At 40.6% G+C, this 10,000-nt stretch overlaps 1 protein-coding gene across 1 annotated transcript; it reads left to right on the plus strand.

Moving 5' to 3' along the window:
* Window positions 1-606: 606 nt before the first annotated feature.
* LOC136841985 (selenoprotein V-like) lies at window positions 607-4,819 on the plus strand. The gene is made up of 2 exons (XM_067109389.1): window positions 607-702; window positions 4,295-4,819. The coding sequence occupies exons 1-2, from the start codon at window positions 607-609 to the stop codon at window positions 4,817-4,819; spliced, it is 621 nt and encodes a 206-aa protein (XP_066965490.1).
* The last annotated feature ends 5,181 nt before the right edge of the window (window positions 4,820-10,000 follow it).

The raw sequence follows: 10,000 nt of genomic DNA on the forward strand, positions 1-10,000 counted from the left end.
CTTCGGTTCTCTAAGAGAGACTTCGGTTCTTTAAAAGAGACTTCGGTTCTTTTAAGAGAGACTTCGGTTCTCTAAGGAAGACTTCATTTTTCTAAGAGAGACTTCGGTTCTCTGAGAGAGACTTCTGTTCTCTAAGAGAAACTTCAGTTCTCTGAGAGAGACTTCGGTTCTCTAAGAGAAGCTTCAGTTCTCTGAGAGAGACTTCTGTTCTCTAAAAGAGAAACTTCAGTTCTCTAAGAGAGACTTTGGTTCTCTGAGAGAGACTTCGGTTCTCTGACTGAAACTTCAGTTCCTCTAAGAGAGACTTCAGTTCACTAAGAGAGACTTCGGTTCTCTAAGAGACTGGTTCTGGCCCGTGTTCTCCTTTTCACCCTTATCATCATCTTCTTCTTCTTCTTTCCTTGATGCTTTACCTTTCTTGCAACGCCTCCCGACGGGAAAAAAAAAAGAGGAGGAAGACATATTTTCTTGAAGAGAATCGAAGGAGGAGGAGGAGGAGGAGGAGGAGGAGGAGGTCGTTCGGTCTGGTAGGAAATATAAGAGAAGGGAAGCCGGCGGCGCCCTCCTGTGCCATTCTGAAGAAACCATGCAAAAGTGAAGGGAGTCATGTCCCTTGCAATGTTCCTAAGAATGCGGGACGCGTTGCATGGCAAGGCGAGCAAACTCGACTTGTTCCCCCCTCCTTCGGAAACGGACGGCTCTGTAAGCCTACATATTTCCACAGAGGCTGTGTGCAGGCGGTTCCTGCCTGCCTGCCTGCCTGCCTCTTGCTATTGCTCATATCCCTCGATATTCTCGGGAGTCAGAAGCGAATATCTATGTGCGGGAATTGGACGGGGGCCTTTTCGTTAAGATACCTTGCCAGTCCAAGGACTGGTGATTTGCAGGCTTTAACTGAATTTCCGTCGATTCGGCATCGTTGCAAAACAGGCTTAAAAACCTAAGCAGGTGTGAGTGAGGTATAGTGTCTGCCTTCTTTTATTTATTTATTTATTTGTCTGTCTTCTTTTATTTATTTTTCTTTTTCTTTTTATTTTATTTATTCATTGTCTTTCTTTTATTTATGTATTTATTTGTTTTTTCTTTTTATTTATTTGTCTTTTTCTTTTTTATTTATTTATTTTTTATTTATTCGTATTTCTATTTTGTTTATTTATTTATTTGTATTATTTTTTATTTGTTGATTTTTCTGTTTACTTATTTGTCAGTCTTCTCATATTTATTTGGTTACTTGTCTTTCTTATTTTATTTATTTTTTGTCTGAAAATCGAAGCAGTTGAAAATAAAGGAGAGAATTTCTCACATTATATTTTCACAAACATCTGTCGGAATTTCGACCTAAACAAAAGTCATTGAAAATTTTGTCCCTCAAAAAGAGAAAAAAAAATGGTAACAATCAGATATAATGCAGTGAATTTCTTGTGATATTTCTTTTGAAACTTTCCCGTGCGACTCTTATCGAAAATAAATGCACCTTCTTCTTTTAACGTGCTTGCTTTCCCATTTGTAAATGCACCAGTCAGCAGCAAATCAAAAAGCAGTTTGCATTTTGCATCAAAACCCGTGACTTTTAGTTTTCTGTAACAGAAAACTGTTGAGATGGCTATTTGTCTGTCCGTCCGCCCTTAGATCTTAAAAACTACTGAGGCTAGAGGGCTGCAAATTGGTACGTTGATCATCCACCCTCCAATCATCAAACAAACCAAATTGCAGTCCTCTAGCCTCAGTAGTTTTTATTTTATTTAAGGTTAAAGTTAGCCGTGATAGTGCTTCTGGCACTGGTATAGGTGCCAACAACACAGGCCACCACCGGGCCGTGGCTGAAAGTTTCATGGGTCGCGGCTGAGAGTTTCATGGGCCGTGGCTGAGAGTTTCATACAGCATTGTACGCTGTACAGAAAACTCGATTGCGCCGAAGAAACTAGGGGCATTGTTCACTTGTTATTGACTGTTTCCTTTGATATTGATCCTTGTGCTTGTAATTACCTAACGTATAATTACTCAGAATTAAATACAGTGTTTTACAGGTAAGTGATTACTGCCATTACGCACATTACTGGCGCAGTAATGATTCGGTAACAAAATAATGGCGGGGAAAATTGGAGTATTGCATTTTTTCCGGCGAATGCTTGCTTTAATTATGTATGTTTTGAGACTATTTATGCACAAAGCGAAATAACTGAAAAAAAAGAGTGAGGAAAATATATCTTCAGGGTGTTTCGAAGATATGAAAGCAGTTAACCTAACGTAAGTCAAGATTTAGATCTAGAAGTGCTACATTCTTAATACATGCCCGACAAATGTTGTGCTTTTGTTTAAGCACAACGCTTACGTAATAAACTTATTTACAGTTGCTACAGTTTAATAGGGCATTTAAGCTTTTTCAAACCTCTGCCAAACTGAACTTTTGAACATACGTGCTTTTTGCAAACCCACAGACACATACACAAACACACACACACACACACACATATATATATATATATATATATATATATATATATATATATATATATATATATATATATATATATATATATATATATATATATATATCACTTAGGCATGTATATATATCTCAGTTATGCATGAGACAGTGTCTTTCTATATAAACGCTTTACACAGTTATATATGCATTATTTATACTCTCTCTCTCTCTCTCTCTCTCTCTCTCTCTCTCTCTCTCTCTCTCTCTCTCTCTCTCTCTCTCGTTGTATCGGTTTGCATGCTTGTTGATTTATGTATGCATTCTTTGTCTTACACTCTGCTATTGTTAGCAGACATCAGGATCAAGTTACCTCCGTCTATTTTCCTTAGTTTTAGTTGGCATTTGTCGTCTAGCTCTGCCCTTCTTTTGACGCTTGATAAATAACTTCGTGAGGCCAAAAAGAAGGCGGAGATAAGATGGGCAGTCAGATTATGGAGTAACGTCTGTGCTTGACGAAGCTGGTAGCAGGCAGAATGAGGATAATAACTATGACTTGCTTCTGCGCGGTATTACTTACCCTTTTGGTCCAACCGAGAAGTATCTAGCATCGGGCCTAACTAACTAAGGGTTGGCAGAGGAATGAATGTCTCTGCATACTACGGACCAGGCAATCTCCCCCGTCCTCCCACCTCCCCGTCCCACCCACGAGTGTGACTAAGAAGTAATGGCATTAAGGAAAGAAGGTTTTTTTTTTATTTTCTTTTTTCAAGAAATTCGAATATTTGCCAGTAAGCTGAAGGCCGAAAAATATTGTAGTAGAGAAGCGTTGGCACAAGGAAGGAAAATATTTTGAGAGCAATGTCCCAGAATACTGATGGCGAAGCCCCCAACCCCATTCCCATAAGGAAGTAACGACGCATTATTATTACCGAGGCAGATTTGGAGAGGAGTGTCCCAGAATACAACGGACCAGAAAAATAGTCAAATCAACCAAAGATGGAGGGTTGTAAGAGGAATACTTAGAAAAATTAAGGAACTATAAGATAGTTTAAACCAGACGAATGCTTCAGAAAACCTCCTTTTCAAAAATAGTCGAGGCAAGAAATATTGGCGATAGGGCAGGGAGATTTTGGAGAGAAGTGTCAGAAAGGTACGTCCATGAAATTCAGTCTGGTCGAAAAACCACTGTCCAGAGGAACAGTTTTTAAGAGGAATTTCAAGAAAACTTAAGACCGAGTAACTAAGGTTGGCACTGAGAAGGGTAGATTCGATTTATTGGGGGAATGTTACAAAAAAACTGTGGAATTAAAAGTTACCTTTTCAGCGACCTATTCGTCTTTTGATAGTGGGAGGACACCGTTTTGTTTAGCAAAGCACGTAATTCTCTTAAATAACTTGATGTTAGTTTTTAGCAACTTGGCATGATTTTCATCCAGGGGTAAATGGCTGAACAGGTGGTAAATGGTTGGGTGCTGTGCTTAGGTAACGCGATAAATGAAAGGCAATTTAGAATTTAGCTGCTCATGTTATAACTCTGTGTCCCATTACTCGGTCACACCTGAATCAATCAGACTTTGCGTGAATGATGTAGTCAATGTTGGCAAAATTGATCGAGCAAACTAATTTCTTGAACAGTGATTTTGTTGTGGTTTTAACCATTCCAGTCGAAGTTACAACTAGAGTTTCTCTGTGAGAAGAAAATTATATGTGTATTTTATGAGAAAAAAATCATATGTGTATTTTATCCGGACAAATTATGAAAATTCTCAAAAAGATGTACTGTAATGTGTTTGGTTGTACAACTTCGACTAATGAACAAAGAAATATTACTTTGTATTGCAGTTTCCCCGGGTCAAATTGTAATAGGTGTACAACCTGCAAGCTTCTCGTAGCAGGGTGCAAGATTCCCTTTCCCCTTCAGGACTCTTGCCCCTTCAGGACTCCCTTGCTTCCCCAAGACTCCTTCGCTCCTTCAGGACTCTTACCCCTTCCCTTGCCCCTTCAGGAATCCCTTGCTCCCTCAAGACTCCCTTACCCGTTCTGGAATCTCTTGCCCTTCAGGACTCGTGCTCCCTCAAGACTCCCTTGCCCATTCTGGAATCCCTTGCTCCTTCAGGACTCCCTTGCTTCCTCAAGACTCCTTCGCCCCTTCAAGACTCCCTTGTCCCTTCAGGACTCCCTTGCCCCATCAGGACTTCCTTGCCCCTTCAGGCCTCCCTTGCCCCATCACGACTCCCTTGCCCCATCAGGACTCCCTTGCCCATTCAGGACTCCCTTGCCCCTTCAGGACTCCCTTGCCCCATCAGGACTCCCTTGCCCCATCAGGACTCCCTTGCCCTCTCAGGACTCCCTTGCTCCTTTGAAGGGAGACTTGCAGGTTGTACAACTTAGATAAGAAGTAATCTGCAACCTTTACCTTGCCTGAGTGCAGCTCTTCTGCCTTATGGAAAAACTATTGAGTCAAATTCTCGGGACCTTTCATCCCTCTTGGAGGTAAAGTCGCGGTTGCGGACGCGTTAGGAAGGCAGGAGAGGACTCCAGATGTCTCAGCAGAAGCTATAGTGGCCTTTCCTGTAAGGGGTTATTGCCGTCAGTGCACCGTAATTGGTGCACAGTAAGCATTACCTAGGGGTTATTTGCAGCGTCCCTCCGGCCCCCTAGCTGCAACCACTTTTCAGTTTTTAGTTTTCTGTAAAAGAAAACTATTGTGACGGCTTTGTCTGTCCGTCCGCACTTTTTTCTGTCCGCACTTTTTCTGTCCGCCCTCAGATCTTAAAAACTACTGAGGCTAGAGGGCTGCAAATTGGTATGTTGATCATCCGCCCTCCAATCATCAAACACCAAATTGCAGCCCGATAACCTCAGTTTTTTTTATTTTATTTAATTTTATTTAAGGTTCAAGTAAGCCATAATTGTGCATCTGGCAACGATATAGGACAGGCCACCACCGGGCAGTGGTGAAAGTTTCATGGGCCGCGGCTCATGCAGCATTACACAGAGACCATCGAAAGATAGATATATTTTCGGTGGCCTTGATTATACGCTGTACAGGAAACTCGATTGCGGGGAAGAAACTTCGGCAAATTTTTCACAAATCAAAGTATAGTGGCCTTACTCTTGAGCTACCCTGATCTTTCCTACCGTTGAAGGCTAAACGCAGCGGGGACTGGATAGCCTATAGCAACTACCGGTCTTTATTGAGCTTGCCTAGTAATGCAAGTCAAGCGCCTGGGTTTCCAGAGGGACAATAGCAACCTTCCGATCTTGCTTGGGCGGCTGAGTTAAACCCACTTCATCATAATTGTCCCCTACTCGGAGATTTAAAATTTCACAAATGTAAAAACCAACAAATTTAAATACGAACTTTTATTTTTATTGAAATTCGATTGAAAGTGTTTGTAGCAGCTACAAGTTTTTAAAGATATTCACGTGCACAAACATTCAAGAGAGAGAGAGAGAGAGAGAGAGAGAGAGAGATTAATTAACTAGTATGACTTACTAAGATTTCTTCTCAAAGTCATACCTCACTTCATCCCTCTAAAAAAGTCAGATTTGAGCCGTGAAATCCTTGCGAACCATTCAAGGCATGTATATGTGTGTGTATATATATATATGTATATAGATATGTAACATATACGTATATATACATATATATATGTATGTTTATGTATACATATATGTATACACACATATATATGCACATATATATACACTATAATATTATGTGTATATATACGCACACAAATATAGATATATACATACACACATATACTGTACATACAGTATATATATATATATATATATATATATATATATATATATATATATATATATATATATATATATATATATATATAGAGAGAGAGAGAGAGAGAGAGAGAGAGAGAGAGACAGACAGACAGACAGACAGACAGAGACAGAGACAGAGAGAGTATGTGTGCGCGTGTACTTCTCATTACACGCCTTATAAACTCATAACTGTATTCATTAAAGTAGCAAGCTCAAGCGAACATTTATTTAGCATTTCTTCAGACAATATCCCCAAGCATCCAAACGAGCCGCAAAACAAACTCAGAACGAAATCAAAGCAGACGAATAATTCGAACATCAAATAAGGCACAGAGGAGGAGCACCAAAGCTTTTTCTTTTTATCGCCGACAAAAATAAGCGTTTAAATATTTAGTAGTCGACTTTGGCCGACTGATCTAGATATGCAAAGCAGAATGATCTTGCGAGAGCCTTCGGTGGTTTGGGCCGGTGACTTTGAATGAGAGAGGAAAAATATACGGGCAGAGAGAGAGAGAGAGAGAGAGAGAGAGAGAGAGAGAGAGAGAGAGAGAGCGAATGTTAATAGAGTATATTTAACCGTATAAAGCGTCTATATACGGTAACGCTGTTTCATGCATTAGTGACAGACAAATATATAAAATTATAGGGGCTGAGAGAGAGAGAGAGAGAGAGAGAGAGAGAATGTTAATAGAGTATATTTAACCGTATAAAGCGTCTATATACGGTAACGCTGTTTCATGCATTAGTGACAGACAAATATATAAAATTATACGGCTGAGAGAGAGAGAGAGAGAGATAGAGAGAAAGAGTATGTAAATAGTGCATATTTAATTGTATAAAGCGTTTATATGCGGTAACGCTGCCTCATGCATTAGTGACAGATATATATAAAATATTCTGGCTGAGAGAGAGAGAGAGAGAGAGAGAGAGAGAGAGAGAGAGAGGGGAAGAGGGCATTAATACAGATACGGGCAAATAAGTAAACAAGTAAATATTTAAGAAGTGTGTTATTTCCCTTGGGCATCCATCCTCTCCAACAACTACTGAACGGAAGTCCTTCAAAGAACTTACAGGGTAGATTAAGAGGCTAAAACACCCTATAAAAACAAGCATCCTTCTCCAAAGCTCCTGAAAATTAATCCATTTCAGTATTCTCAGGAAAGGTGGAGACAATCTGTTGCGGTCTTTCATCCTTTACAACAGCTCCTGTAAGACAGGCTTTCCCAATAATCACAGGAAGGACTTCAGAGGGCATTCGCCTGTAAAATATCTGGCAATTTATGGTACTTTGTGATACTTGTGTGAAAACCAAACGATTGAAGATGCCCCGAAGTTTCTTGAGCGCAGTCGGGTTTTCTGTACAGCGTATAATGAAGGCCACTGAAAATAGATCTATCTTTCGGTGGTCTCAGTATAATGCTGTATGAGCCGCGGCCCATGAATTTTTGACAACGGCCCGATGGTGGCCTTTCCTATATCGTTGCCAGATGAACGATTATGGTTAAGTTTAACCCTAAATAAAATAAAAACTACTGAGGCTAGAGGGGCTGCAATTTGGTATGTTTGATGATTGGAGGGTGGATGAATAACAAATTAATTTGGAGCCCTCTAGCCTCAGTAGTTTTTAAGATCTGAGGGCGGACGGACAGACAAAGCCAGCACAATAGTTTTCTTTTGCAGAAAACTAAAAAGGGCAGCTTCCGGCAAGCTCACATTCTTTCGAACTACTTCAGAAAGAATGTCTTTGGCAGTACTCACAGGAAGAAGAATGTCTTTGACAGTACTCACAGGAAAGACCAGAGAAAGTCCTTCACAGAACTCACAGGAAGGAACCAAGAAGGGCCAGTCGTCTGTAAACATCTGTCCATTCCAACAGCTGTCGAAAGAAAGACCTTCGAAGAGCTTACAGGAAAAACCAAGAGGGGAAAATGTCTTTTAAAATTTCATCCTTCTGGAGGATGGAGTTTGTGTATCGCTTCTTTAGTGGTCGAACATTATCCTGTTTTTCTCCTGCAGCAGCCCCATACGGGAGCAACGCCGCTGGTACACCATTTGTGGTGCATCTAGGCGTTGCTAAAGGTCGTATGCAGCGTACCTTCGACTCCCATGTGCACCTACCTTGTAGCCTTTTACTGTACCTCCATTCCCGGTTCCTTTCTTCTGTCTGCTGTCCAACTATTACTTCTTCTTGCAGAGCTGTGGTGGTTGCTCCCAGTTCCACGTTTAGATCCTTGTGCTTTATCATCTTTATTTTCTGGACCTTCTTATCTTGGTGTCCAAAAACCCCAACTCCCTTTTTCACTGTCCTCGGTGCTGTATGGACGCACGTGCCTAAATTTCATAAAAATCATTATATTTCAGGCTGCTTGTACTAGCACGCATTGCATTAACGACAGTTTTGAATTGACAGGACTGATAGCAGGTCACGGATTAATGCTGCTAATATGAGAGCGGATCTGGGTTTTCCTTTTATTGTATTTATATGGACAGTTTTTGTTTTCATACATACATACATACATACATACATACGTTAGATAAATATATACAATACGAAAAATTGCTATGAAGGACAATAAAATTAATTTTCAGTTGATTAAATTTTTGAAAGTCTATATAAATTACCTAAAAAAGGTCTTGACTTTTTCGAAAAACAAGCTAGATAAAAGAGAAAAACTCTGAAATCACTCCAACTGTGCAAGTACCTGCTTCGAAGCACGTATGTTCCCAAGTCTTCAGCAGACTTTTTCCGTGACGGACACCTACCTCTACAGTGATTTATCTCAAAGCTCGGCATCTCATCTGTTCAAACACACGGGGACTTTTAATACATCTTTAGAATAAAAGGAGAAATTTAAGAGGATTTGCTTGAGTGCAAATGGTTGTCTGCTTATACCTATCAGTCAGTCTCTCAGATCTTTTGGCAAACGAACATGATATTTTTTGATAAGCTGCACAGACAGTGAAGAATCGTGAAGACAGACGGAGTCTGGAAGAGAGAGAGAGAGAGAGAGAGAGAGAGAGAGAGAGAGAAGGCAGATCTCTTCAGTCCTCAGTCAGAACGACAGGCGATCAAACAGAGCCAGTCAGTCAAAGGAGGTGACACTGCATCTATATGTTCAGTAAAGAGTCGAAGATAAATACGGCATCGGCGCTGGCTCGTTCGTCCTCATCCGGGCACGCGCTCCGGCTAATGCCCAGATATCTCTGCCTATAATACATCATAATAACGTTAATTCGCTGATTAAGCTTACAGATAAACAATGGCTAATGGACTATTTACTTGTAATAACGCCAGGTATTAAGATAATTAAGTTATGTTTATTAAGGCTTTGAATGTTAAGCTTCCCATTTCGCGCCAAGCTCCGGGGATGCGCGCCAAGCTGCTCGACCCCTATCCGCCTCCTCCAAACCCCCACCCCTTCTCCAGCTGTGGTCCTCCACCCCTACCTCCAGGAATATCGTCCATCGTATGGTACTCCCAAACTCCTTCCCCGCCCCCTCCCTCCCACCCATAAAAATTATTATGAACTACTGGGAGCGAGAAAAAGGTAATTATTCCAAGGCTTACGGTGTATTCATCTCGGATGATCTGCCACGTTTATTATCGCTACTCTGGCCACTCGTAACAAGGTGAGATGTGTATGTATGCTGCGTTATGCTCTCAGTCTGTTAGCTGTGACCAAAGGCAATTGCGTGGTCTACAGTAAGTAGTGTACGTTGTATTCATACACAGACGTTTACACACACACACACATATATGTATATATATATGTGTATATATAT

The sequence above is a fragment of the Macrobrachium rosenbergii genome, chromosome 9 (genome assembly GCF_040412425.1).
Source record: "Macrobrachium rosenbergii isolate ZJJX-2024 chromosome 9, ASM4041242v1, whole genome shotgun sequence".
NCBI classification, from domain to species: Eukaryota; Metazoa; Arthropoda; class Malacostraca; order Decapoda; family Palaemonidae; genus Macrobrachium; species Macrobrachium rosenbergii.